The sequence below is a fragment of the Brienomyrus brachyistius genome, chromosome 8, assembly GCF_023856365.1.
Source record: "Brienomyrus brachyistius isolate T26 chromosome 8, BBRACH_0.4, whole genome shotgun sequence".
NCBI lineage: Eukaryota > Metazoa > Chordata > Actinopteri > Osteoglossiformes > Mormyridae > Brienomyrus > Brienomyrus brachyistius.
The window spans coordinates 11,732,937-11,760,423 of NC_064540.1; the positions used below are offsets into that span (position 1 = coordinate 11,732,937).

General features: G+C 42.4%; 3 protein-coding genes across 55 annotated transcripts; 2 read left to right on the forward strand and 1 right to left on the reverse strand.

Annotated features, from left to right (window-relative positions):
* Window positions 1-99: 99 nt before the first annotated feature.
* tbc1d20 (TBC1 domain family, member 20) lies at window positions 100-12,486 on the forward strand. 3 transcript variants are annotated; one of them, XM_049021990.1, is made up of 8 exons: window positions 100-580; window positions 1,155-1,404; window positions 1,661-1,744; window positions 4,619-4,805; window positions 4,967-5,068; window positions 8,343-8,484; window positions 9,754-9,938; window positions 10,959-12,486. In XM_049021990.1, exons 2-8 carry the CDS (start codon window positions 1,209-1,211, stop codon window positions 11,221-11,223), a joined length of 1,161 nt encoding a protein of 386 aa, XP_048877947.1. In that variant the 5' UTR covers window positions 100-580; window positions 1,155-1,208; the 3' UTR covers window positions 11,224-12,486. The 3 variants fall into 3 exon arrangements, with proteins under 3 accessions (XP_048877947.1, XP_048877945.1, XP_048877946.1); XM_049021988.1 differs by having other exon boundaries at window positions 1,219-1,404; XM_049021989.1 differs by having other exon boundaries at window positions 1,219-1,404; window positions 1,664-1,744.
* A 183-nt stretch (window positions 12,487-12,669) lies between these two features.
* On the reverse strand, window positions 12,670-19,750 carry rbck1 (RanBP-type and C3HC4-type zinc finger containing 1). 2 transcript variants are annotated; one of them, XM_049021991.1, is made up of 13 exons: window positions 19,596-19,750; window positions 19,195-19,267; window positions 18,817-18,961; window positions 18,643-18,739; window positions 18,106-18,304; window positions 17,465-17,613; window positions 16,568-16,741; window positions 16,078-16,238; window positions 15,553-15,664; window positions 15,025-15,204; window positions 14,231-14,329; window positions 13,804-13,947; window positions 12,670-13,685 (listed from the first exon to the last, which is right to left on the reverse strand). In XM_049021991.1, the coding sequence occupies exons 2-13, from the start codon at window positions 19,235-19,237 to the stop codon at window positions 13,605-13,607; spliced, it is 1,584 nt and encodes a 527-aa protein (XP_048877948.1). In that variant the 5' UTR covers window positions 19,238-19,267; window positions 19,596-19,750; the 3' UTR covers window positions 12,670-13,604. The 2 variants fall into 2 exon arrangements, with proteins under 2 accessions (XP_048877948.1, XP_048877949.1); XM_049021992.1 differs by having other exon boundaries at window positions 19,195-19,243; window positions 19,596-19,745.
* Window positions 19,751-20,435: 685 nt separating this feature from the next.
* On the forward strand, window positions 20,436-26,412 carry maf1a (MAF1 homolog, negative regulator of RNA polymerase III a). 50 transcript variants are annotated; one of them, XR_007399215.1, is made up of 9 exons: window positions 20,436-21,210; window positions 21,538-21,666; window positions 22,131-22,299; window positions 22,489-22,610; window positions 22,854-23,029; window positions 23,142-23,197; window positions 23,254-23,281; window positions 23,421-23,816; window positions 24,163-26,412. XR_007399215.1 is itself a non-coding variant. In XM_049021993.1 (8 exons), exons 2-8 carry the CDS (start codon window positions 21,128-21,130, stop codon window positions 24,182-24,184), a joined length of 744 nt encoding a protein of 247 aa, XP_048877950.1. In that variant the 5' UTR covers window positions 20,436-20,792; window positions 21,102-21,127; the 3' UTR covers window positions 24,185-26,412. The 50 variants fall into 50 exon arrangements, 1 of the variants encoding a protein (XP_048877950.1); XR_007399200.1 differs by having other exon boundaries at window positions 22,854-23,197; XR_007399202.1 differs by having other exon boundaries at window positions 22,854-23,197; window positions 23,449-23,816.
* Window positions 26,413-27,487: the final 1,075 nt, after the last annotated feature.

The following is a 27,487-nucleotide window of genomic DNA, read 5'->3' on the forward strand; positions in this document are numbered from 1 at the left end:
GTTTTGCGGCAGTGACCGCCTATCGTGATATGCACCTCCACCGAGTGACGTCATGTCGTAGAAGTGACGAGCATCTTTTACGAAAGGAACTACAGATCCCAGGAAACCCTTCGGCACTCCTTCGCCGCCCCAGCTTGATGGGCTGGCTTGTTACACTCCCAGCGCCGGAAGGTTTGTTTGTATAGCTAGCTGTGAAGATTAATGAAGCGCACTGCTTATTTTCTAGCACGTTTTAACTTTGCATAAACAAGAACGGATGCTTTATTGATGAGGAAGTAAGAAAGGCTGGCGCGTGTTTGCTCGGCATGACGTGCCGCTTCACAAGGCAATGTGGCCTGTTTTGACGACCATGAAGGAGAGGGATGTTGCCACCGAGCCTGCTAATTTCAAGCGATGAGTGCAACTGCCGGAGATATTCCTGAGATTGCTGGAAGTGCAAAGTAACAGTCTCTATGTCTCATGAAGGAGCAACGCGACGAAAACGCTGAAAATGTCCAAAATGAGCCGCAGGGCAAGATGTACCTAAAGAAAACTAAAAGTGCTGGTGCCTCCTCTCCTTTGAATGGCATCGGAAAACATGGTAGGCGTTATTACTTTGATATTCATTATCTGTTGTTTACGCTACATGTGTGTATTGCTGTTTAAATGTATTTCTGGTGCGACCGTTTTCCTTTTATGGCTGCTGTCACTAAGCTCGCTTCTTGTTTGCGTGTGTCTGTTATTTGTAAAACTAGAAACGTGTCTTTAGCCAGCACCGTACAATTTTAATACTATAAGATAAAATAAATTTACAACGGAATCGTATCAAATTCACTAGTAGTGGCATTCATGCTTACATACAGAATCGCCCAGAATCGAACATTTCTGGCTACCTGGTGGGTTGGTTTACTTCCACTGTATACATACTAAATTTAGAGACAGTGTTGTATATTTTAAACAACATTAACGTTATGCTTTTTTTTATCATTATCTGATAAAATCAGTAATAAAAGTTTCTGAAAACGCGGATACGGGTGTCCCATTCCATCTCTGGCTGTGCTTATTAGCCGCTGACATAGTGCTCGTATTTATTCGGGGGTCGGTTACTTTAAGGCACTTGTAACACTAATTTTCCCGAACTGGGTCACTGGCATAAGCGCTCACTTGTGATTCAGGGCGCTTTTTGTGGCTGAGGAGTTCTGCTGTTTCCCCGGCTGATCTTCTCGGTCATGCGACCAGACTGGGACTCGAAGAAGAAGAGGAAGATGTCCGAGATCCATCAGGCCCTGAGCGGGACCCCACCAGATGTGGCGGCTCTACGGAGGATGGCCATCAGCGAGGGGGGGCTGCTGACCGACGAGATCCGCTGTAGAGTGTGGCCCAGGCTGCTAAATGTACAGACGGAAAACTTGCCTGAGAAACCAGGTAGAATATGGGGGAACAATGGGCAGTTGTCTACTACATCCAAGACAATGCATCTTTAAATAGCAGTAGCTTTGCTGCGTGTGATTGGCCAAAACCTACACACAGCCATCAGTACTTGGCATTTGTGTGGGGAAAAAAATGTAAAGTCAACTCAGAACATCATAGCATCCGGTTATTGCACGTCATCTTAGTCTAGTGGACAGAGGGGACATTTGTAGTTTACTAGTTCTGGTCTTGCTTATCTTTGTGTTCCCAGCAGGGGAAGAGTTGCGAGAGAACAACAAAGACTACAATCAGGTGTTGCTGGATGTCAGACGTTCCCTAAGAAGGTTCCCGCCTGGTGAGTTTCTGTCCTGTTACCTGCCGATATTGATTAAATGACTAAATTGTTTGTTTAGAAATGGAACTGAGCCTAGTGTCCTGGTTGAAGGGCATGAGTGTCATGCGAAAATATATTATAAGAAAAATAACTGCTTTCTACATTTGTGCAGCATAAGCATTGAACACAATGTTTGTTTCTCCGAAATGGAGGGGGGGGGGGAAATCAATTAGCCTGCACAATCAGTTTTCAGTTCTTCAGATGCTGGGGGCGGTGTGTGTGGAGGTCGTCAGTTCGAATCCTTTCTAAGCTATCCTTTGCTTACAATATAAGTGTGCTGTATAAATGAATATCAGTGTTCCAATGACATTTGAAAGAGATCTTTGTAACGGGAAAAAATAGCAGTCACTTCAGTGAACAGGCCAGAGCCACATCACATGTGGTCTCAGTGGATCTCAGCCTTGGAACTTCTGAAGAAAAAAAAAAAATTAAAATGTAAGACATGGAGATAATTTCACAAGTTCTCTTTCGAAATGGGGACACGGTATTAAGTATTGCTGATATTCTTTTGGAGCAAAAGTCATTTACTATTTGCAGTGTTTACTGCAGTGTATTAAATTTTACTTTAGAGTTCTGAACAGGATATGCAGTAGGGTGATTCACATCAGCCATAATACATAACCATAGTGCACTGATGAGCATTTTCACAAAAAATCTAGTCTTGGCACCAGAAGATGATGTGAAGTAAATGTAATATGATACAGATGGCAGTAATCAGAACTGCATCAGTTAAAAATTTAGTTGTCCAAATCCTCACTGTATATTTCCTGTATGAAGCAGGTGTTGTATCCATATTATACCATGATGCCTAATATTAAAAACCAATATATATCTATCTTTTGCTATTTTTGGTGTTGAAAATGTTGAACACATCTCTACTGCAAACATCATAAACACTTTAGTAACAAAATGTAGTGGAGATGATAAATCTGCGCTTTGAGGAGGTAGACAGTTGCGCTCATTTCATGTGTCTTGTGTGGAGAAGCTAAATAGGTGGGAAATGGAAACTGCTGTTGCCCACTTGTGCCTCTAGGTGGGGACACCATATCTAATAACCTGGCGACACTCATCTGTCTCTCGCTCACCCTGATTTAAGCGTATATAAGGAGTTTAAACATAGGAAGGTGGACATAACAGATGCAAGATGCATTATAGTCATGTTATTCCACACTGATTATGTTTCTGTTTCAAGTCATGTTTAGCCTACATGCGAGTTCATTCATATCCCTTCCCCCAGTTACAAAAACTAGACAAGGGTAAATGATGAATAGAACAAACGCAAATACAAACGTAACGTTACTGTATTATCGGTGAGGTTTTGTTACAGCTGAGGCCAAATTAATGTCAGAATCCATGCCATGACGTGCCTGATCCAAAGCCTGATTTAACTTCCCACATCGCCTAATTTACGTCAGTTGCGCTGCACAGATTCTGAGGCACGTGGCCTGAAACTATGAACTATCGAGATGTCAGCCATGTAGAAATTCTTTAACGTGCAAACTGAAAGTAACACAGCCGCTACTTGCAATGTTTGCAATGCCATCCTTTCGAGGAAATTTTGAAAAATTTTGGTCAATAAAATGAAAATTAGGCAGTTGCAGAGATATCATAAGGAAGAATACTGTGAAATCACGAGGCTTACTCGCATGAAGATAGCACTGATGCAGCTTGACTCAGTGGAACAATCATTTTATTTGTGTATTAATTTTATTTTTTTTTTTTTACGTATGTTGTGTAAGTTCATACAAAAGATGCAATGAAAAGCTCAAATAGCTATTTTTAACTGGTAAGAAAGTACATTACGAAACAATGAAATTGGACATAGATATATTAGTGTAGAGCAACTATTGGCTTACTGTTTGTGTGTGTATTTTTAAATATATATTAAAAGATTGGATCAGGACTGGGAATCGGCAGCTGTAAACACTGAATGGATCAGGTCAGATCTAGGTACCAAAAAGAGGGTCATGACATTCCTAAATCTACCTATGAAATGACATTTAATTATGAATATTTCACTGATATTGTTAAAATATATATAGGCCTGTTTGTTTCAAAGCAAAATAATATTTAAATGGGAATGCTTTACAGTATCAATTTGATATCGAGGTGCCAAAGCTGGTATTTGTATGAGAATGTTGGTCTTGATTCAGCACTAGTCTGCAGTTTGCATGTCCTTCCCATGTCCTCCCCATGTTGGTCCGGAGCTCTAGTTGTTTTCAGCAGTTCTGAAACTGCCCCCCAGTGTGTCACCATGCATATGTGCTTTGACATGGTCAATATGAGGAAAATCTGCCATGTGCAGTAACATTGTAATATTGCAATGGCGTTATGACTTATACATTTAGCTCGATAGCTATACGATTATAATTGATAAAAGATGTTGCTAACAAGCTAAATGTACATCGATACTCTAACGCAGCATGCCAGTCATTCTATCAAGCTAAATGTAAAGAAAACACACCTTTTTAAAAAACATTCAGAAACATTAAGTGTTTTATTGATGTTAATGGCTGCTGCCGCAGTAGGGGTGATCTTGAAACTTTCACCTGACAGCTCCATCTGATAGGTTAAATTCACGTGCTGCGAATGTGTGGCGCGTTAAATGACTTCTCATTCATTGTGTCTCTGGCAGTCTCTTGCAAGGTATTTATTGCGCATTTTCATGTCACAATGACAGTGAAAATATGGTTTATGAGTCAGCACATCTGGAGGCCACTCTGGGGACCCCCCTGCCTTCTGCCCTGAGCTTGCTGGGATTGGCTGTAGGCTAGCAGTGATGGGTGGATGGAATAGTGGATGGATTAAAATGTGGTGGACGTGGCCCTCGTGCAGGAATGCCGGACGAGCAGCGCGAGGGCCTGCAGGAGGAGCTCATCGACATCATCCTCCTGGTACTCCAGCGTAACCCTCAGCTGCACTACTACCAGGGTTACCATGACATCGTGGTCACCTTCCTGTTGGTCCTGGGGGAGCCTCTGGCCACCGTGCTGGTAGAAAAGCTCTCCACCCACCATCTCCGGTAAGCGCTCTGCCCGAAGCCTGGCGAGGAGTCCTGCTCTTATTGCATCGGTCGTTTCAGTGATCGATGTTGTTGTTTGATATAAAGGAATTTTTCTTATCCTTGAAGTGGGCTTCAGATGGTAGTGGGCCCGTTGTCTAACTTTGTTCTGTTTCTCGCAGGGATTTCATGGACCCCACAATGGACAACACTAAACACATTTTAAACTATCTCATGCCAATCATTGAGCGGGTCAACCCAGAGGTGCACGACTTCATGCAGCAGTAAGTGGTAAACCTGCAGCTTACAAAGCCCTGGCATTTCCCTAGCTAATGAAAGTAACCAGTAATGATATGACTGAATCCCTGGAATGCGGTATGTGTTTTGAGGAATGGCATCAGCTGGAGGGTGTTATCATTTTTTTGTTGAATTTGTGCTGTTGAAATTTTTATTTGTGCTGCTTTAGTTTCTGAGATGTTAGCTGACATTTATATCACCGTTGTGCTTGGGGCTCTCCCCCTGTTTACATCAATAAAATACGGCACACTCCACCACAAGTACAGCACAAATGACTGAAACTGGTTTGGTCGAAATCTAATACAAATACGGGGCCTTCTTCACTGCAGTGACGCAACCATGTAAACAAAGATTTATATCTCAGAAAAAAATGTGAATTTTTGGCAAAAATGACAAAACAAACTTTACACCTACCAAAATCAATTGACTGGAATATTATTAAGAAGAAATGAAACCCTGGTCAGTGTTATAATCACAAAGGGACAGTTAGGCCAATTCTCAGCATAATGAAAGCATTCTGAAAGACCCGTTCAACAGATGAGAAACACTCTTCAGGAGACTGTTGTGGACTTGGCAGTCACTTCTGTCTGCACTGCAACGAAAATACAGAAGTTGCAACACATTGTTCGAATGATGCAAACCACTTATTAGCCACAAAAACAGGATGGACAGATTTTAGTTTGCTAAGAGGTGCTTGTCAGCAGATATTAGGAAAAAAGTCTTGTGGACACATGAGACCAATATTAACTTGTATCAGAGTGATGGCAAGCACATGGTGTGGAGGCGAAAAGACCAAGATGCAAAGCATACCAACTCACCTGTGAAGCATGAGGCTGCTGGGGGTGTTGACGCCTGCTGTGTATGGCTGCCACAGGTACTGGCTTACTTGCCTTCATTGATGATTTAACCGCTGATGACGTTATAATTCATTTAGCATCTGCCAAGTTCAAGCAAATGCCTCCAATCTCATTGGTCAGCTTCATCCTACAGTAAGACAGTGATCTTAAATGTACTGCTAAAGCAATATGGGAGTTTTTCAGAGTTGAAAACAGGAAAATACTTCCCTGGCCCTGTCAGTCACCCAGCCTAAATACTATGCCTCCCATATGTCAAAGAGTGAACTTAAGCCCTCAAAACAAGTAGGAGCTGAAGGTAGCTGCATTAGAGGCTTGGCACAGCCTGATACTCGGCACCTGCTGATGTCTATGCCTCAGAGACCTCAAGCAGTCATTATATGAAAGGGACAAGTGACAATATATTAAACAGTACTGCTTTAATATATGTACCATTGCCATCCATCCATCCATCCATCCATCTATACATGTATACATTTTCTGCCACTTATCTGGAGTCAGGTTGTAAGGGCAACAGTCTAAGCAGGGATGTCCAGACCTCCTCCTCACCAGCCACCTCCTCCAGCTCCACTGGGGGACTACCATGGCATTCCCTGGTCACTCCAGAGTTTCCTCGATCTGCCGCAGGGCCTCCTTCCTGATTGGACATCCCCAGGGAACCATACAGGAAGCATCCTAGATAGATGCTCGAACAACTAGCTCCTTTCAATGCTGAGGAGCATTGGCTATACCTTGAGCTCCTCCCAAATGTCCAAGCTCCTCACCCTATCTCTATTGCTGAACCCAGCAACCCTGCAGAGGAAACTCATTTCGGCTGCTTGTATCCGTGATCTCGTTCTTTTGGTCACTACCCAGAGCTCATGACCATAGGTGAGGCTTGGACTATAGCTCAACTGGTATTTTGAGAGCTTTGCCTTCTGCATCAGCGCCCTCTTTATGACAACAGAACAGTGCAGCTTCCACTTTACTGCCCACACTGCACCATTCTGTCTGTCGATCTCCAGCTCCATTCTTCCCCTGTTGTGAACAAGACCCCGAGATACTTAAACAAAGCAAGTCATCCCCCCCGGGACAGAGAACTGTAAGTTTTGGTGGTGCTGAACCCCTTGGCTGCTCCACACTTGGCTGCAAAGTGCCTCAGTGCATGCAAGTCTCAGCCCGACAACGGCAACAGGACCACATCATCTGCAAAAAACTAAGACATGATCCTGTGGTCCCAAAACTGGACCCTCTCCACCCCTTGGCTATGCTTAGAAATTCTGTCCATGAAAGTTATGAGCAGAATTTGTGACAAAGGGCAGCCCTAGCAGAGTCCAACACCCACTGGGAGTGAGTCTGACTTACTGCTGGCAATGCGAACCAAACTCTCGCTCTGTTTGTACAGGGACCTGACGGACTCTGTACCCCAAAGCCCTAGAGCACCCCTGACAGGACGCCCCAAGGGACATGGTCGTATGCCTTTTTCAAGTCCACAAAACACAAGTATACTGGTTGGGCAAACTCCCCTGAACCCTCCAGTATCTTTGTGAGGATGAAGAGGTGGTGCAGTGTTCTGCGACCAGGACAGAATCCTCCTGGATCCGGGGTTCAACCAATGGGAACACCCTTATCTTCATTATCCCGGCATAGACCTTCCGAGGGAGGCTGAGGATTGTGAACACGTCTTCCGGTCCATTTTCTTAATGATTGGGACCGCCACCCCAGTCTGCCAGTCCAAAGGCACTGTCCCCGACATCCATGCAATGTCCATCAATCCATGCCCCTGGGTGAAAGCCTAGCCACTAGGTGCTCATCCTTGAGCTCACACCCCAATTTTTGGCCCCCGACAACATTGTTCCTAGGGTCATAGAGGATACATGCCATTGCTATGTCTCTAACATGATGGTGCTCTGTAATGGGGGGGATTGTGTAACGTATGGTCATTCCTACATGGCAAAACCAAGATGTGGAGTACAGAGGCAAACATTCCAAGTTATGGAAGGCACTTGCTGTATGTAAGGTACTATACAAAAGTCTTAGGCAAACCAGAAATTCTGTGTTTAAAAGTGAAATTCAAATGGTGTAAAACTGACGTCTGTTAAATTATGGTAGATTGACCATTTCAAAACCTCTCCTAAAATCCCCAGTGTTACAATAACCATCCAATATACCCATTTGTTGACTCCACTACTGGGAAATATACATTTATTACCCAGATATATAAATTACTATGAAAATTATTTGATCTCAATGCTTTTATATGGTGAACTCATCATTATAGATTAATTGCACAATGCAGTGCACATCTACTAAGCATTTTAATAATATTAACGGGTCTTTGTCGTCTTCCTGGGAGTGTAATTGTGTTCTCAGCCTGGTGCGGTGACTGGCACTGAGGCATGCCCATGTCCTCCTTTCCCGTCCCCAGAGCAGAAGTGGGCACCATCTTCGCCCTCAGCTGGCTCATCACATGGTTCGGCCACGTGCTGGCAGACTTCCGTCACGTGGTGCGGTTGTACGACTTCTTTCTGGCGTGCCACCCACTGATGCCCATCTACTTCGCAGCTGTGGTGAGGGACTGCTGTTGTGGCTTGTGGGGAAACTTTGCTCAGCCGTCTAAAGGAAAAATTCCTCATTTAGTCATAAAATCTAGGGAGATGCAAGCATCAAGCAGAACTACAGCTCATCACCTGTGTGGAGCTACAGGAATGGTCTTTGTCTATATTTTTAGCAATAGTAGTAGATTTCAGATTTTTAGTTAGTGTTTTTTTATATATTTTAAAATATTGTAGCCTAAACCTTTCTTTAATTGGGGACAATTTGAGGCCATTACTACCCAATATTGCTTATAGTTTTTAACTTGGCTAATTTATTTAACAAATTGGATGTTACATTTGTTCCTCCAGATGGTGTTCTCTAGCATTTTAAGTAGCTCAAGGTATTTTATCCTACTGTACTAAATGGGCAGGTTACTGGGGATGCAGTGTTATTTCACAGTGTATTTTTAGGGATATAATTTCCACTCGTTAAATAATAGCGAGCTCTGGTGATATCCTACCCTTTTAGATGATTTCTTTAGCAGACATTTATCCAAGCAGCTTACATTTTTGGGAGAGGAGGGTCAGCCAGCCCATGGGGCGATTTGGGTTAGGGGCCTTGCTCAAGGGCCCAATGGTGACATCACTCTTGCCTCCTTGGGACCTGAGCCTTTCAATTTCAGGCACAGCATCCTAACGGGCTGAGCCGCACACTGCCCCCCCAAACCCACTTTTAGCTCACCTTAACAGTTCTCAGAGAATGAAATATGTGGAAATTCGCAATGTAAATACAATGAAACACTAGTTTATATAACAAAGCGTTTAAGCATCAGGGGTGTTATGCAGCTTGCATGTTAAACTGCCAGTTCAATTAGGTTTGTGTAAAAACTGCTAACCAATAAATGAATGAGGGCCAGTAGCTAACACAGGTGCTAAGGACCTGGACCCATGAGTCCTTTCTGTTGTGCCCTTAGGAAACGTACTTATTAATTGCTTGGCTTCCATACATATTCTACTGCCTTAAAGGGAAATATCTGTGTTTGTAGGACGTAATTAGAGTGACATTCAGGCTCATCACAGGCAGGTTGCTTTAGTCCCCTAAATGCATGCTAATCAGTCAAAATAGTGTGTTCTCATTCATTTTCATTTAAATCCATAAAAATACGACGTTGCACCTTCTAGGAGCTAGCCTAGGACACCAGCACCCAGGGGAAATGCGGCACTGATTGATCATTATGCTTTTGAACATGCGACTGGGCATGAGCCCTGCTCATGGGGGAGTGCCTGTGCTTTATGCCACAGATCGTGCTGCACCGGGCGGAGGAGGTGCTGGAGTGCGAGTGTGACATGGCCTCCGTGCACCACCTGCTCTCCCAGATCCCACAGGACCTCCCCTACGAGCCGCTCATCAGCCGTGCCGGAGATCTCTTCGTGCAGTTCCCTCCGTCCGAGCTCGCCAGAGAGGCGGCGCAGCAGCACAGCCAGCAGTGAGTGAGGGGACTGGGCTCTCGTGGGGCACCAGTGAACAGTCGCTGTTTTACTGGGTAAAACACCTAGCCTCGATCGTTATATGCATAAGCTGCTGCAGGTGAGAATGTCTGCTGAGTAGTTAAAGTGAATGTATAGGAACTGATGAGCATTCAGGAGTATTGGTCTCATTTATCACAGCCCAGTGGCTTAATCTTGTTCTCTCTGCATCAGTTTTTCAGTATCCCAAAGCTTAACCCTTAGGAGTTACTCTTCTGGAATGACTGTTTAGATAAACAATCCCTGAATACATATTAGAAAGTCATGCACAGCCAAAACTGACGCACAACGCAACTAATGCATTATATTATAGATTATATCTACATAGTTATGTATAATATGTGGAGGCATGGTGGCACAGTTGCCTCTGGGACCATAAGTCAGTCAACAGCAGAAACACATTAAGGTGAATCGGAGTTACGAAATGGTCTGTGAATAGTGTCTGCACCCTGTGGTGGGGTGGTGGGCCATCCTGGGTTATTCCTTGATTTGCGCCCATAGCTTCAGACCCCTGTGACCCAGAATAGGACAAGCAGGCATAGAGGATTAATGTTATTACTTGCGCCTTTACACCTGTGCCTGTTATACTATTTCATGTCAGTTTGGCTGCCAATAAAAAGGCCTATTAGTGATATGAAACCATGTGATGCTACCTTTAAGTTAAGATATCTCGGCAACACCGAGGATGATGGATGGATGGACGGACTGATGGACCACTAGTATACATTATTAGATATTATACTATAGCGTTAGTCTTACTGCATTATTAGATAACTACATTTTTGGTATAGCTACGTTATTTCGTATTATAGCTACATTATTAGACTTAATAGCTACATTAACAGACGTAATACTTTGACAGGCTCTTGATGCTGTGTGTGTGTGTCAAACACCCTGACTGGTAGCTGATGAAGGATCTCTCCCTCTTTCTCTCCATCTCTCTCTCCCTCTCTGTCCCCCCCCCCCCCCCCCCCCCCCAGGACGGCGGCCTCCACATTCAAGGACTTTGAGTTGGCGTCGGCGCAGCAGCGCCCTGACACGGTGCTGCTGCGGCGGCGGAGGAGGGAGCAGGCCGTGCTGGCAGGGCCTCCCGGCACGGCGGTGGCGGTGGTGCGACCCCGGGCCAAACGCTTTGTCCGGCTGGCCGTCATGGGCCTGACAGTAGCCCTAGGGGCGGCGGCCCTGGCTGTGGTCAACACAGCACTGGATTGGGCCCCCAGACTGGACCTGCAGTTCTTCCCCTGATCAGACTGCCGCAGAACATCTGGGACGTTCTCCATTTCTTCAGAAGGCAGGGAAGAGGAGAACTTCTGTGGACCTTAATTAATACATGTATATATAAATGATGTGTATTGCCCACAGAGATTAAACTATGCAGAAGGACAGGAGGCGTGCTTACTGCCCCCATCACAGAGCGCTTTGTAAAAACCGGTTGCATGCTTCAGGGATCATTCCCCGTCTTGTTGGTGACAGATTAGTCTCCAGTTAGGCTTTGGACTGGGCAGTCAGCACCATTATCTAATCTTCAATCCTGCTATCAAATCCTCAGCCTAAAGTGCAGTTCAGCAGCAGCTCATCAGAAAACTAAAATGGGCTTTTTCAGGAAACGGAAGTAAAATAGTAAGCTGTCATTCTAACTCTAGTCAAAATGTTATTTTTGTAAGCATTTTGTTCTGTAAGTTTTGGAGTTTTTTTGTCACCTGTTTGCTTTTTAGGTAACATGGTAATTTTTTATTTTTTTTTTATCTTTTAGGATGCTAACATAGGTTGACTACCAAATGTGATCTGGTTGGTATTTGCCTAAAGGGAAGGGTTGTGCCTTTGGTTCATGCAGAAGGAGTGACCTGGTTTGAAGGATACTCACGTCTTCACTCTTAAGTCTGTTGTCTACATTCATCACAGGACCTAAAGCTAGCAGGGCTGTAAAACAGGGTCCCCACCTTCTGTTGCACACAAAGGAAGCTTGTTTCAGCTCTATTTCTGTGTTGTGTACAGAGGTATTTCCAAATAATTACAAATATACTGGGTGGGGGACCCACTAGATTTTGGTGTTGTAGTGAACACGACTGCTGTTGAAAGTACAAGTCAAGCTAAATAATGGTGAAATGTGTTGTCAGTCTTTAGTTTGTCGTTAATTGCAGGAATAAAAATATTACTTGTATATTAAGAGTATTATAGTATATTATATGGAATTAAACTTCTAATAGTTTGAAAACAAGATGAGAAATTTGATCATATGGACCACATTCATTCATTCGACGTGGCTCTTGGAGAATAATTTTCTCGGAACTCAGGTAATCTATTCCATCGCCTCGTTACCTGTTGCTCTTCAGGTTGGTGGAATTTGGCTGCGTGAAGCCAACCAGGGTGTGGTGGAGTTTATACACTGGGATATGTGGCTTCTGGTAGGATGAATGTCCCTGGCTGTGCTAATATCTGCCCTAAATGTTGTCATGGAAACTCCTACCGGCCGATGACGCCATCTTGAATAAACGATACAGGAAAGTGGTTTGTAGGGTTATTTTTTAACTTCATGGCTTCTATTTGGCTACCTGCTGCTTCTCCAGTCTTTTGGATCAAAGGTCAACCTCAAAGAGTTGAGTCATGTTCCAGATCTTTGTAATGTCAACTCTGTATATCTTGTACACCTTATAAGAACTTTTTCCTTATGGCTCAGATTTCACTCACAGATTCATGATTAAAAATATTTTTATTAATATTTTACAACAAAATCAGGTTAAGAGGTTGTCATATCCATACTTATACCACCATAAAACCTTTCATTTTAATCCTTTATATTTTTGATCAAAAGTATCAAAAAACAACATAATCTGTAGTCACTTTGAATCAGACCTGTAATGAAAACCAATGTACTAACTTCATAGGAAACTAACTGCAAAGCTGTTTTGTATGATTTGGGTTTTGGTTGGAGTAGAATGGGATTATGATGTCATAATGATGACATGATTGAGACAATCAGACTGTAATCTAGACATGAGCTAATGATCATGATCAGACACACCTGAACTAGATAAGTGGTTATGGGTACTGAATGCATAATGTTGACAAAACAAAAAAATGTCCTTTATTTTTAACTTGGAAAACCTCAGAATTACAATTTCAACAAAATGAAAACAAACTCGATGTAAGAGATGCACTCAAGCATGCCCCTTATAAAAGGTAAACAGTACTGCTTAGTGTCCGTACTTTCAAAGAAAAGAATGAGAGAGACACCCAGAGATGATTCTCAATCTCATGCAGGGGATCTTCATGCGCCCTGTATTTCGCCTCAGCCCTCCTGGAAAAATGTTTCTCTAAATCCCTTTTGCAATCTGTCACATGTTCTTGTACACACTTTGTACCCCTTCAGCTTGGCAAAGACACAATTGGGAAACCCCCCCCCCCCCCCCCCAAGGGTCAAATCTTAGAATCGCCTCTGGAAGCAACCATTTTGTAAAGTAATTTGCAATCATTTTAAAAATGTCACTACTTAATTTGAATAATATATATAATTAAATTAACCAGGTAAGATAACTAGCCTTGAGTCGGGAGTAAAGAATAGGATCTGGGAAGACGTTAGTTTCAGCGGAACATGCAAGTCCGTTATGTCCAGAGGGCTCGTCGGCTCAGTGGCAGTTCTGGCACTGAGGGTGACAGAGTGCTCCATTCACTCTGCATCTGCATCCACCGGAGGTATCCCCATGACCCTGTTGAGAAGGGAGAAGGTGTCACATGTAATGACTCCATTCTGTTAGCATGGCTAAAGACGTGCTATCTGTGTGCCTGCACTGTGTCATGTGATGGTTGGGAAGCAACTGGCCGTACGTTGGGTCCCCAGCGCGCCTGTCGGGTCACCCAGCAGATCTCCGTCTTGCACATGACACAGCACATCCAGTCACATCCATCCTTCTTCTGCACAATGATCTTGCACCTGGGGCAATTCATGGCCTCCCCAGTTTGCAGCATGGTCTGTCGGGGTTAGTAACACATTCTGGGTCTCAGATTTAATGTTGGGCAGCTCTGTGTTTCAAGCCTTGTGTGACATTTTATTTTAATGACATTTCATTTAACTTTATCTACATTTTGGAATGACCACATTCATCAAAAAAAATCAAACATTAACTTTGCCCTGTAATGACGATCAGAATATTAACTTCTATTGGGAACTGCGATTACGACATGGGTTTAGGGTTCAGATGTCATGTGATGGATCTGATTGGTCAAAGGCTGTGTGTCTTTTCAAGGCTCTTACGTTGAGCATCTCGGTGGTCTGCCTGGCAGCAACGTCGTTTTCGGCCCTGATGCGCAGGTCGTCTTGGTATTGCTGGCAGTTCATGTCTTTGTGAATGGCCTAAAGAGAAGAACCAGCAGGCTTAAAACGTCCCGGAGGCAGTAGACATTCTGCATGTTAGTATACTGGACATTCGGCTACTGGTGATGCAGACATTTCCTGTGTCTGAAGACTAAGGGTGCACTGATTTTAGTGGTACTAATTCGGCAGTCAGTGCTGAAATGATTATTTTGACAATAAGTCGCCTAACCTGGTGTTTTAAGTATAGTAAAGTAATCTAAGGTAATTTTGAAGATTTCAGGAATTCTGGAGACTTACCACAGGCTGAATATTTAGGTTTCAAATCACTCTTACAGCAGAAATCACTGTTCATGGAACCATCAACAGGACTATTTGCAGGGGTTAGGTCAAGAATTTTAAATTTTAGTTAATTTGTTCAATTCTTTAGAACATTTTTATTTATATATGCAGGGTTAATAATATTTGGCTTTGCAAGCGACTTGTCTGAGGGTGACTCCTTTTTTTCAGCCAGAATAGCTGTTCTTACACATAGGAGTCCATGTATCTGGCCTCATTTAAGTTTGAAATAACAGCATAGATTTCATCTTCAGAAAAAAAAATGAGTAAAATTGTAGGCATATATGGTGAATTGTTTTAAATAAATAAAACCAAATGGTGCAATATCGGTAGCAGAGCAGCAGATGTGACAAAGGAAATGACACAGGGGCAGGAGGACAGTTCTGGGAGGTGCTCACTTTGCAGAGCAGGCAGTTGGTCTCACGACAAAGCTGACACTCAAACTCGTTGACCTCGTCTTCGAAGATGCACCAGCCAGCGCAGTCCGGGGTCTTGCAGTGGTAGCTGTTCTCGCTGCGAGTCTCTGCGATGCTGAGCCTCAGCTCCAGAATCTTGGCATACTCTTCTGGGGAAAGAAGCTGGTAGAGCACAGGAGAGACACATAAAGTCTCGCCGACTGTTCTTTTCATATTCAGTCATCCACCCATTATCAGTCCCTATTAGTCAGGTAACATTATTCGCAGGTTAGTTGTGTGGTGTCATGAGCAAGATTCTGGTCTTGAAAGGGGCTCACAGATGAACAGCAATCTAAAGCACGAACGTGGCTTTGGACTGTGTGACTAAATGACAGCCTTTATAGGAAACCCACACAGAAATGTAAGGACATGCAAACTCTACACACAGGATTTTTACATATTGCAAAAATATGTTTTAATTCATTTTGCAGTCAAGTGCCCCAGAGAGAGCAAGCGAGCGGCAGGCCTTACGGCTTGAATTTCTCTGTCCTGCAGCTTGCTTTCACAGACATAGTCATCATTACCGTACGGACAGGACACTTCAGCATCCATGCTGTTTGTAATTGTTCCTTTCAAACAATCCCTATAAAAACAAAACAAAAAAACACAATGTCTGCATATTGGCATATAATGTTTTGCATATATATCTGCATATAATGTACATTCTATGTACATTCTCTGCCGGCCTGAAGTACTAAATGCAATGCAAAAAAGTTGCAAAATTATTAAGAAATAACACAAAAAAACAGTTTTCTCAAAGCTTTGCATGTTTTATATTATCTATCTATCTATCTATCTATCTGTCTATGTGTTTTTATCTATTTATCTAACTATTTTTGTTAGGTTTGTCCTTTGTTCTATTTTGCATTTCGAGACCACTGTAAAATATCCCTGTCAATTTCACAAGAATACTTGTAAACAGGCCGCACTGCCGTCATGCGCATATTTATTACAGACAAAGGGAGGTCAGCCAGTGGCGGATAATCGGAGTCATACTTGCAGAAGTTGTGAAGACACTCGCGAAGTGTGGCGCCATCTCCTGGACCTATCACTGTAAAGCATATGGGGCACTCCACCTCTTCTTGATTAGGAATCAGGTTGTGTTCCTCCGTTTCTTTTAGAATATGGAAATTTCTCAACCTTTCATCTTCCAGTGCCTGCAAAGTTAAAACTATATTCAATGTTGTGTTGCAAGACCAGTCAAATAACACTAAATAATGCCGAAATAATGTCACCAGAACCAATATCTTCTAAAATGGCCTTGATTATTTCTTCTCATGTGTGGCAGTGTGAGGGCTAGAAGACATGTACTAAGAAACGGTAATATGCTCACATCCCCTGTAGTTGTACCATAAATTAATACAATCTGTTCACAGACATATACAGGAATTTACGCTGGTAAGGAAGTAAGCAAGCAAGCAAGCATATAAATAAATAAATGATGAGCAAATGAGAAACAAAAATATTTTTTCAAAGAGAGGGCCACCTGTTGGTATTGCAGACAGGCAAACTCCTCTGTTTTCAGCCTGTTCTCCTCCTCCGCATCTGCCTGGTAGTCACGGGGGATTTTATAATCTGCAGGCGTTGGTTCCCCGCACATCTCACAGCCAGGACGTGTTGGTTTGTTCACAAACGTGCAAATGGGACATGGCCACCCCACCTACAAACACACACACACACGACTGCTGATTGACTCAGTCCTGATAAACACTTTATGTGATGTAATGTCATGGCAATCTTAACATAAAATGCTACTTATAAAACTGGGACATTATCAGACAGTGGCATGAATCAACTGTTACATAATCTGAGGTTTAACCAGGAGTACAAAGCGAAAACCATGAAACCCATTAATCATGAAAGCCTCAAGACTGAGGAAGGGAAAGACAGCAAATAAACTAATTACCGTTATTAGTTTGCATACTTCGCACAATCAAAATGTGACAACCTAATTGTCATTTGTCTGCTGCATTGCTTAGTAAACAATAAATAAATCAAATTTTCGGTTTTGCTTGTGTAAATTAATCTCTGACTTGGCAAAAACAGAAATTCAGTACTAGCATATGCCAAACAAAGAATATGCCCAAACCACATCAGATGCAAGCTACCGGTGCCCTTAGCACAACAAAGGGTTTATTTACTTGAACTACCTTATGTAATAGACAGAGTAATTATATTAATAGCAAAACAGGAATATGTACAAAAACAGACCAAGGCCGTACAGTGCACTAGTGAGAGTTTGCTTACAGAACAATACACAATGTATCAAACATATGATTTAGATCATATCGGATGTCAGAACTGAATAGTTAAATATCCACAAGCAATCAGGAATGTTCTCCTCTATCACAAAGTCTTTGTTTTCGTATGATTAGATCCCAACCTGTGGCTTAGGAGGAGGTCTAGGCTTAGGCTGAGGTTTAAGACTAGGGGCCAGTTTCGGTAGGAGATTCCTTGCTTCATTCTGCGCACCCAGCGTTCCTCCAGTACCTCTGGGCTGAAGTGAGTCCGCTTCCATGATTTCAATGATGCCTTTAAAGGTTACACACATGATCAGTACTTATTTACCATCAGAATTGTGCTACTTAAATGTTTGCTATTGTGTTACAGACTAGTGACAGCCATCATGTGATGTTTACCTCCCATCATTAACAATATCATGTGACTCAATCAGCGGGATTCATTTGCATTCAGTACATATCCTCATATCCTCCTGAGATCCAGGGCAAAAAAGGTTTATCAATTTCGATTTTTTGTTTGGGATGGTAAAAAGCATACCCCGACATATGTGATGTCACCTCAAAGCCCTAACTGTCCTCTTTAAGGAACAACGGGAACTAAAAGAGTAGCATGTATAGTATGAAAGATAAGAGCAAAAATCTAATGTTCTCTACAGAGGACTGTTGCTGGATCTCAGGAGGATTTATATGCATGTTATCATGCTCAGACATTTTTATATTGAGCTCCACCATGTCTACGATATTCTGAGTAGTTCTTTATTGGGCCGGGAACTGGGGGAATTACCATCTAGACGCTGGATTTCCTCATATTGTTTCTGCTGCTCACGGCTCAGATTTGCCTTCTTAGCTGACCTGAGGTATAAGTACACTTGGTCTCCATCCTTCCGTACGCCATGGCTGTAGAGCGACTCATCGTCATGGGCAAGACGCTTGCCGATTACCCAGGCCTGCAGGCTTGGATGGAATCCAAAGTCCTTGTTCACCTGTACAGACACAGACCACATCAATAAGGCAAAGAGCACTAGATATTCAGAGGCCAGTTCGTTAATGTTGGCGCCCCACTTAAAACGTCACTCCCTCCCCCCCACCAGTGTAGTGACTGTTTGTGGTTTGTGGGCCCCATGCAGAAGTTTACTTTGGTGATGACAAAGACAGCCACTGCAGATATCACTGCATAATGTCCATAATGTACATTCTGCAGGGCATATCTCACATGGATCATATGACTGCAAGGGGGGAGGGGCAGTAAATGGTCCTTGGAAGACATTTATTATTATTAAACGTTAATTATTCAGAAATTAAAAAGTGGGTTATGATAAACCTTTTCTTTCAGTTCTGAGATGGTCATATCTGCTGTCACTGTCAATGTTATGGGAGCAGCTAATTCTTGAATGGCGTCTTCAATTCCAACCTTTAGCCTGAAAGACAAAAACTTTATCTGTCTAATCTATTTAATAAAGCCACATATACTAATAATTATACCGTAGATACATACCGTATCTGGTTGTCGGAGTACGCTTCACCGCGGATGTTGACGGATACCGGCAGACTTAATTCCGCCAGTAACGCCGCGTTTTTCGAGGAAGTTTCTTTATCGCCACTGCTGAGTGCTTCGCTTAGGGACCGAGCTAAACGCTCCGCTGTTAAGAAGGAGATACAGATGTGGATTTTGTTTATGTATTTTAACTTACTTACAAAATGATAAGTCTATACGTTTCGTGATACCGCCTTTACATAGCAGATATCCATTTACACATTTGAAGCTCTACGTGCGATCATTTACCCGAAACTTAAATTATAGCCTATCGTAGGATTGCAACCATATATACCCTTCAACGCAGCTTTAACCTGGTGCCATAACCAGTGTTCTTACCCAATTCCAACCGGTCGGAATCTGGAACGTCAGGCGCAGCCATTTCTTACTGTCAAATGACAATATATGTGACCTGTGCAATAAACACGCATAATAATACATAATAATGTATACATAATAACTACATTGAAAACGGAAGTGCTTTGTTATTACATTTTTACACCACACTTGTTTAAAAAAATTCCAAAAATATTGCTGTTCGTCGTTGGTACCTACAACTCTTGCACAAACATCATCATGGTCTGTCATTACAGTAACATATAATAATATAAACAGCACTAAAAGTACTGAAACTTGTTTCAATTACGCCAGTAATTATATACTCAAGTAATATCAGTAGGTCAGTGCAGAGAAGTGTATTTTACAATCAAATATGCTATCGTTAATTACCATGTTCTTACCTTTACGTGGCAAGCTATCTATCTACATACTCTTAGCAAGAAGGCAAATACTAATCAGTTTCTTTCAGAATGAAAAGCGAAAGCAAAGTAAATTCCAGGAAGTGGGCATTTAAAGGGACCCTTTACAAAATGAGATGGACCGCAACTGTAGCCAGAGTCTATATAGAGACTGTCGGACATGGGAGCAAATTATGAGGGGGGTGGGGGTAGTTGTAACCCCCCTGATAATCAAAACCAGGAAATACAACCCCCGAGCCATCCGCCAAATGATCAACCCAAAGTTATGTGCTTACTATGAGGCCTTTCACAATAATAAGCAATTATCTAACAATAAATCATTCTGAGAATTTATAGATTGACGATTTACATTAACAATTATGAATTAATATTTTGCTTGGGATCTGAAAGCACCGAACAGAACGTACAATGTCATATATATTTATTGGCTTGAAGTAGCTCCAACTGTAGAAACAGAAGTTTGTGGAAAATAATAGCAAAAGTAGCAAGTTGAAAAACTAGTTTCTAGCTGAAAATTCTTACATCACAATAAGAACTGTGACACTGAATTGAACTGTAAGCACAAACTTACATTTAAATTATTTAAATTACGGTACCGTCTTTCGTAATCAAGATGGGCAGGTCGCAACAAATATGTCTTAAATTTGCGTTTAAAACATTTTTGGAGAATTACAAATTCTAAGAAAATCTCACGGCATTACATTTAAGTATCTTTAACTGAATAAAACTTGAGATAAAATTATATGAAATGAAATGATGCGCACAAGAAGAAAAGCTTCGCAATATGCGTTTGTGGCGCCACCGCCTGGTCTAGATAGCGCACTACACATTATTTGTAGAAAAATAAAGACGTTTGAAGGAGCGTAAGCTTTCCGCATGTGTAGCTAGTATATGATAGCAATCTTACACAAATTGGGAGTTTTCAGATAAAAAAGTGAGCTGTTGCAGCGAAGGCTTTAATAGCCTTGAATATCAATTCAAACTAGGATTAAATAGCTGGGATGAGGAATTTGGTATTCCGTTTCAGTTTATTTAATGGACGGTACTGGAAATTTCATAGTAAAAAGGAAGACATTTTTATTAGACAGAGGAGTAGCATAAGCCTTCGACAACGATCGATACCGCGACCGTAAATTTGAATTATTTTGCATCTTACCCGGAGTTTTTCCTTTGCAGATCGTAAGTGTGAGATATTACTTCGCCGACGCGCGAGTGCTGAGCGACGGCCGCCGGAGTCGCTCTTATCGGCCGGTGTGTAACTGGAGGCTCGGCCGAGGATATAAAGGCCTGGGGGAAAGTTATCGCTTCTCTTATCAATTTGCATGAAATATTGCCCGATCGGGAAATAACAAAATAGAAAAGTGACACGGGGAGCTTGGGCTGTAATTGTGCGCATAGGGCTGCTTGGTGCGCTGACTATTTGCATCGCGGGTGATTTGCGCGTCCGACCCCTGTCACCTGCGCCTAAGCTCGGATCGTCCCCTGCAGGGGGTCGCGGAAGCTAAAAAAACAAAATGAAGCTGTTGGAGAATTCAAGCTTCGAGGCCATAAACACGCAGCTGACCATAGAGACCGGGGACTGCCAGATAATAGGGCGGTAAGTTCGTCCTGGACAGCTTTAAGCGCCCTCTCCCAGTTTGCAAAAATACAGACTAACCTAGCAGTTTTCAAATTGTAATTTCAGGGATATTTTCCTGTCAGTTGCACAGCATTTGTTCACTGGGAGCCTTGTTGTTTTGGGATACTTGTTTGTACAGAAATTAGTATTATTATTTCTACTACTAGTAGTAGTAATTGTAGTATTGTTATGTTATGCTGTTTATTTTACAGAGTGAGTGGGAGGTGTTTATGTATGTCGTGCTCCGTTTCTGTGTGTGTTATGTGCTTGTAAGTAGTGCATGAGACTCTTTTACTTTGTCCTTAGGATCGAAAGCTACTCCTGCAAAATGGCAGGGGAAGACAAGCAGATGTTCAAGCAATTCTGTCAGGAGGGGCTCCCACATGTGCTCGAGGCCCTGTCCCCTCCCCAGACCACGGGGGTCAGTCCCAACAAGTAAGGTCACAGTCCACATGCAAACCCACAGCTGGGGTTTATAGAATATGTTTCTATGTCATTAAAATTCACCAGGTCCATTTTTCTTCATCAAGCCTGCAGAATTTAGTTTAGGAACCTAGGTGTTTAAATGTGCATGCTGTGTATTCTGTGAGCTTACTTTGAAGCAGAACCAGGTTTTGCAATAAAGCACCTTGGACCTAAAGAACTTGAAGGCACAAATTCCCAGAGCTATGGAATCACACTGTATTGTTCTTTAAATGTGTCTGGTTCGAACATCTCCACTTCCTTAACAAAGTGGCTGTCTGTTGGTTCTCTCCCGAATGGTGGTTAGACCAGAGAGCTGTGTGAAACTCTGAAAATGTCCTAATATAGACACACTGAAGCACTTGCCACTTGCAAAGAAAGAATGTCAATTCACCCCACCCAACACCCCACCCAACACCCCACCCCCCAACTTTCAGGCTGAGCCAAAGCCAGAGCGGCGACGAGGCAGAAGGGCCGCTCTCTGACAAGTGCAGCCGCAAGACGCTCTTCTACCTAATCGCTACCCTCAACGCCTCCTTCCGTCCCGACTACGACTTCAGCCGCACGAAAAGCCATGATTTCAGCAAGGAACCCAGTGTCAACTGGGTGAGGGTGCATGCTGACCAATACAAAGCTCTGTCTGAAGGAAGTGATAGTCACGTATAGTATTAAGCAATTCAGTTGGTTCAGAGTTATTGCAAAGTGAATGTAGTCACCCTTTCACAGGGAACACTGTGAAATGAGACTTTCCTTGGGCCCTGGATGCCCTTTAAGGCCACCTGTATGTGTCTGCAGGTGCTCAATGCCGTGAACAGCAGCCTGTCTTCAGCTGCAGGGGGAGAGTTCAGTCGTCTTCAGCCCCAGCTCTGGCAGGCAATCGATGACGAGATCTGCCTCTCGGAATGTGACATCTACAGGCACGTGTGGCACACTGCATCCGCTCTCTTTTTGCAACTTTATCTTGTGTTTTTGTTTATCTTTATTTAGCGGTATCAGTTTTTGACGTTAAGTCTTCACTCGGCTGAGTATTTCTTTTATTTTTTCTTTCTTATATCTTTTATGGGGTTAAGTTGCTTGAGGGAAATGCCGTTCGGGAATGAAAGTTTCTCCAACTTTGTTTCATACGCTACCATGTTACCATGTTTTTATTTTGCTAATAGCTACAGGCCCGACCTGGATTCAGACCCATATGGGGAGGAGGGAAACCTCTGGTCATTCAACTATTTCTTTTACAACAAGAGGCTCAAGCGGATCGTCTTCTTTACATGCCGTTCTGTCAGGTGAGACTAGGGGGCGCCGTTCTGTCAGGTGAGACTAGGGGGCGCCGTTCTGTCAGGTGAGTCTAGGGGGCGCCGTTCTGTCAGGTGAGTCTAGGGGGCGCCGTTCTGTCAGGTGAGTCTAGGGGGCGCCGTTCTGTCAGGTGAGTCTAGGGGGCGCCGTTCTGTCAGGTGAGTCTAGGGGGCGCCGTTCTGTCAGGTGAGACTAGGGGGCGCCGTTCTGTCAGGTGAGTCTAGGGGGCGCCGTTCTGTCAGGTGAGTCTAGGGGGCGCCGTTCTGTCAGGTGAGACTAGGGGGCGCCGTTCTGTCAGGTCAGGATGGTGGGCGCCGTTCTCTCAGGTGAAGCTAGGGGGCACTATTCTGTCAGCTGAGGTTAAGGTGCACTGTTCTGTCATGTAGGCTGGGGGGCGCTGTTCTGTCAGTTGAGGTTAAGGTGCACTGTTCTGTCAGGTGAGACTAGGGGGCGCCATTCTGTCAGGTCAGGATGGTGGGCGCCGTTCTCTCAGGTGAAGCTAGGGGGCACTATTCTGTCAGTTGAGGTTAAGGTGCACTGTTCGGTCAGGTGAGGCTGGGGGGTGCCATTCCCTTGTGTCATTCGGGCTGCTTCACCATAACCACCATTTATTCTACTCCCATGCATACGTTAGACATACTGCTTGACTACAGTCTATGGCAAATGGCGACTTTGTGTGGAAATTGATTAATTGCCTTGTGAGTTCAGAGGGCCTCATGTGTTCTTTGCGTCAGTGTGTTCATGACTCCTCTGGACTCTGAAACTGGGAATGACTTGGACCTGGATCTAGAGGAGGGGAGCTTTGAGGAAGAGGAGAACATTGATGAGGACAGGTGAGCATCCCTGATCAGGTAACCTCTCCCCCATCATGCAACACAGAGCATATCGTATGTCCTCCCTCTCACTGCTTTACTATGGTAAGACAGCCTTAAAAATGCTTGGCAAGTATGAGCATACTCATGTTGTAACTGCTGAATAATCTGTCAGCTGTCCATTTTGACTGCCTCTGCTCACATTTATGACGTCGAGGCTCTACCCAGAATCCTAACATTCAACGTATAAGCCTGCTTGCCCAAGTCGTGTATCGCAGTCATACACACAGCATGTTGTGCCGAGTGAAAGTGAGGAGGTCGTCTCATGGCTAATGGTGGCTTGATTGTGGTGCCTTTTTCCCCTCAGGTGTGGCACACTGTGCACCTGAAGAGCCCAGGGCTGAACGTTCCGGAAGCTTCTTCTCTGTAGCTACTCTCCGGTACGGCTGCAGTTGAATCACCAGCATTTTTTTATGAAGCATTTAACTCTGCATGCATTTTGCCTAAAGTTGGTGTGTTAATTTTTCAGTGTTTGAGATTGGAAAGCCGACTGCATGCTGGAGTGTGAGGCAGTACCATAGAAATTAAGCTAATTAAGCTGATAATTTAATTTAATTTCATTGCTTTTTTTTCCTGCACAAGCTTGCACTACTCTGCCTTGTCTTTAGGCATTAATTTTATTTATATTGAGGATATATCTTTACTTTTATATGAAATATTTTTATATTAAATGTTTTTACTTGCAAGACAGAGAATAATATTCCTTCTGAGTATATCACCATGAAATCCTACACAAATGTATGCCCAGAGAGATGAGAATTGACTTTGAAACTGTATAAGAATTTTACTTTTTTTGTGTGTGTGTGTGTGTGTGTGTGTGTGTGTGTGTGTGTGTGTGTGTGTGTGTGTGTACGTGTGTGTACATGTACGTATAATGTATATTGGTTATATGGCTAAGAGAGAGAATAAAAAAAATAATTTTTATTGGTTGGTGCTGGTAGCTTTGTTGCAGTGTATGCAGTTACAATATTCATATTCAAAGAATTGTTTCTCTGCAAGAAGTGTGAGGCCCCTTCTGAGCCTTGTCATTGATACTTAAGAATCAGGACATTGAGAAGGTTAGTGAAATTCTGTTTAAAGTTCTGTTTTTGGACACTAGATGTCACCAGTTCATTATTTCATTATAGTCTATACACATAAACACATTGTCTCTGTGCACTTTATATACTTCTCTGTGTATGTATTGAGGTTTTATTATAAGATTTTTCACATTCTGTCTTGAAGCTGAATGTATGTATTAGTGGTGAAACTTTCATGTTAAGAGAAACCACTGGTTTGAAGTTGGTAAGCATCCATACTGCTGTATAGCTTTTGTGTTTTGCAGTGTGCTGGGGTGCTTTCGGCAAATTTTATAGAGTCCTAAGGCCAGAAGAGCCATAACTATAAGAATCATAACTTATAAACGTGTAATGAGGTCTTGAGACCTGAATTTAGTTGTTTTCACCAGATTGTAGTGATGAATAATTTCTTTAAACAAGCCACCATACCTGTGACCTGTGAGTAGTCAGTTGCTGGGTTGTAATGTAGTATTGGGTTAATTCTTTTGTCTTGGCTTTTAATTTAATCGAAGCTGTGCTTGCATTTTAATTTTTTGCTTGTGTTTTGACATGTGAATAATTGGTTGTGATTAATCTAAGGTGTTGCAGAAACTCCATTTCTTCGGTGGGCAGTACTGGTCAGATTCCCTGTTTTCGTGCTGGTTTTTATTTTGTTAGCGTACTGTTGGCCAGGATAGGTATTTAACACAATGCAGTCTCTGTAAATTCCAAACGAATCTGAGTAACTCTGGCATGATGCTCTTCATCCTGAGGTCTATTTTCTGTGTGTTTTTTTTTGTTGTTAACCCATTGTGCTAAGTGTACAATTGTAGTTTTCCTAAGTGAACCTAGTTAAAGTAAAGTATAATGGATGTAACGAAATGGGCTTCATACTGAATGAACAGAATTAGCTGTAGGGTATGTTCTTAAGAAATATGTATTTAATTTCATTTGTAATAGGTTTAAGAACATGAATAGCATGCCTTTTATACTAGGGGTTTGTGATGTCTTTGCTTTGCAGTCTAATGATACTATCAAGGTATCGTAACAGTTTCATAAGGCTTTCATTAGAATTGCAGTATGAGAAGGCAGCTACTGTTATTTGCCAAACCTGTGAGCTATGATTGTGTTTGTAGCTTGGCTCTATTTTCATGAAATGGGGGCCCCAGATAATGTTTGTTTAATTCTGAGTGACTTATATACAGGATCTTAAATTCTATATTTCACTTTAACTCAGTACATTTGACCTCAGAGACATATGAGTTCAAGTAGAATTCATAGTGAATAAATATTGTTAGAAATGGGTACCAAATAATGAACTTGTAACCTTTCACTTAACAGTTGTGAAAAAAATAAACCTCCAAATGTGTTATATTTTTTTACAGTTTGTTTGTCCTCTTACATATACATACACATCTCCTTATTTCTGTATGTGTATAAATATAAAGTACATTTGAGTTTCTCAAAGCTATTATGCTTTTACTGGATGTCTGATCCAATAAACATTCCTCCTAAACATATCTGTCCTCACTGGTGTGTTTGCATTAATAATTCTCATTCCAAATATAGACCTACAAACGTTCACATGTCAATTTAAAATTAAAGCCTGAGTTATTTATTTTTGCTGCACTTATTTTAATATGTTTAGTTTCAGTTTTTTTTAAAAGGACCTGAAACATTTATTGTAGTGTTTGCTTTTAACCCTTTTAATTTAGTTTTTAGAGTGTGTTTTTAATTATTATAGACTGATAATGTGCCCTTCAAATATTACCCCCCTTAAAATATATACAGAATAATAAAAGCTAACTTTTAGGACTAATCCTTTAATTATTGAAGCACAGTAGAGAATTACACTGACTTTTTTTGCCAAAGATTTGTTTTTGTTTAAATAAATGGAATGTTTTCCCAAACAATAATAACTTTGCCCTGAATGCTGTGTATTTCCTAGTCGTGTAGTGCACCATGCGATACAGAACATCAACTTGGAAGTTCCGAGTCATGAGGGCCTCCTTACCAAATGATGAAATGTGAAAACTCTCACCACACGAAAATACTCCTCCCTTACCACACCTAATTTTGGTGAATAGATGCTTCTGTAATAGTGAAAGAAAAGCATGTCCTCATTGCAGACAGTATTAAATAGAAAATCCGGCAATGAGGAACACAGCCGTCTGTGTGGGACATATCACATGGTCTCTATGGGAGTGATGTTGACTGAGGCAAAATCTGTCGATCCACATCCTGTGCCTCTGAGACATACTTATCCTGGCATTAAGAGTCCGAGTTCTTTCCAGCCTTCCCAGCATACTGCTGGATTTTGCGGGGTGACATTACGTAGCTAGTGCAATGGCGTGCATCCTTACGTAATGGTATTTCGATATCCATCTGATAGCAATATGCAGGTTACTCCAGGACACACGTAGCAGGCATCTGCTCAGAGGCCAAGCTCCAGTAACACAATATCTACACACAAAACACTGGGGGAAACCTGAGCTTATCAGCACCTTGACCATTGCCAGTGTTCATCATTTATTTCATTCATAAAGGCACGTTGACAAATCATTTTATGGCTATGAAAACATTTGGTTTTGAATT

Excerpts from the sequence above, each read along its gene's own strand:
- tbc1d20 (XM_049021988.1), top strand. The coding sequence starts at position 460 with ATGAAGGAGCAACGCGACGAAAACGCTGAAAATGTCCAAAATGAGCCG. Across the intron at positions 1,405-1,660 it reads AAACTTGCCTGAGAAACCAG|CAGGGGAAGAGTTGCGAGAG; the intron begins GTAGAATATGGG and ends TTGTGTTCCCAG. Across the intron at positions 5,069-8,342 it reads GTGCACGACTTCATGCAGCA|AGCAGAAGTGGGCACCATCT; the intron begins GTAAGTGGTAAA and ends TCCCGTCCCCAG.
- rbck1 (XM_049021991.1), bottom strand. The coding sequence starts at position 19,237 with ATGGCTGCGCCTGACGTTCCAGATTCCGACCGGTTGGAATTGG. Across the intron at positions 18,305-18,642 it reads TCTCAGAACTGAAAGAAAAG|GTGAACAAGGACTTTGGATT; the intron begins GTTTATCATAAC and ends GTGTCTGTACAG. Across the intron at positions 14,330-15,024 it reads CCAACTGCCTGCTCTGCAAA|GCCATTCACAAAGACATGAA; the intron begins GTGAGCACCTCC and ends TCTTCTCTTTAG.
- maf1a (XM_049021993.1), top strand. The coding sequence starts at position 21,128 with ATGAAGCTGTTGGAGAATTCAAGCTTCGAGGCCATAAACACGCAGCTG. Across the intron at positions 21,211-21,537 it reads GACTGCCAGATAATAGGGCG|GATCGAAAGCTACTCCTGCA; the intron begins GTAAGTTCGTCC and ends CTTTGTCCTTAG. Across the intron at positions 22,300-22,488 it reads AGGAACCCAGTGTCAACTGG|GTGCTCAATGCCGTGAACAG; the intron begins GTGAGGGTGCAT and ends ATGTGTCTGCAG.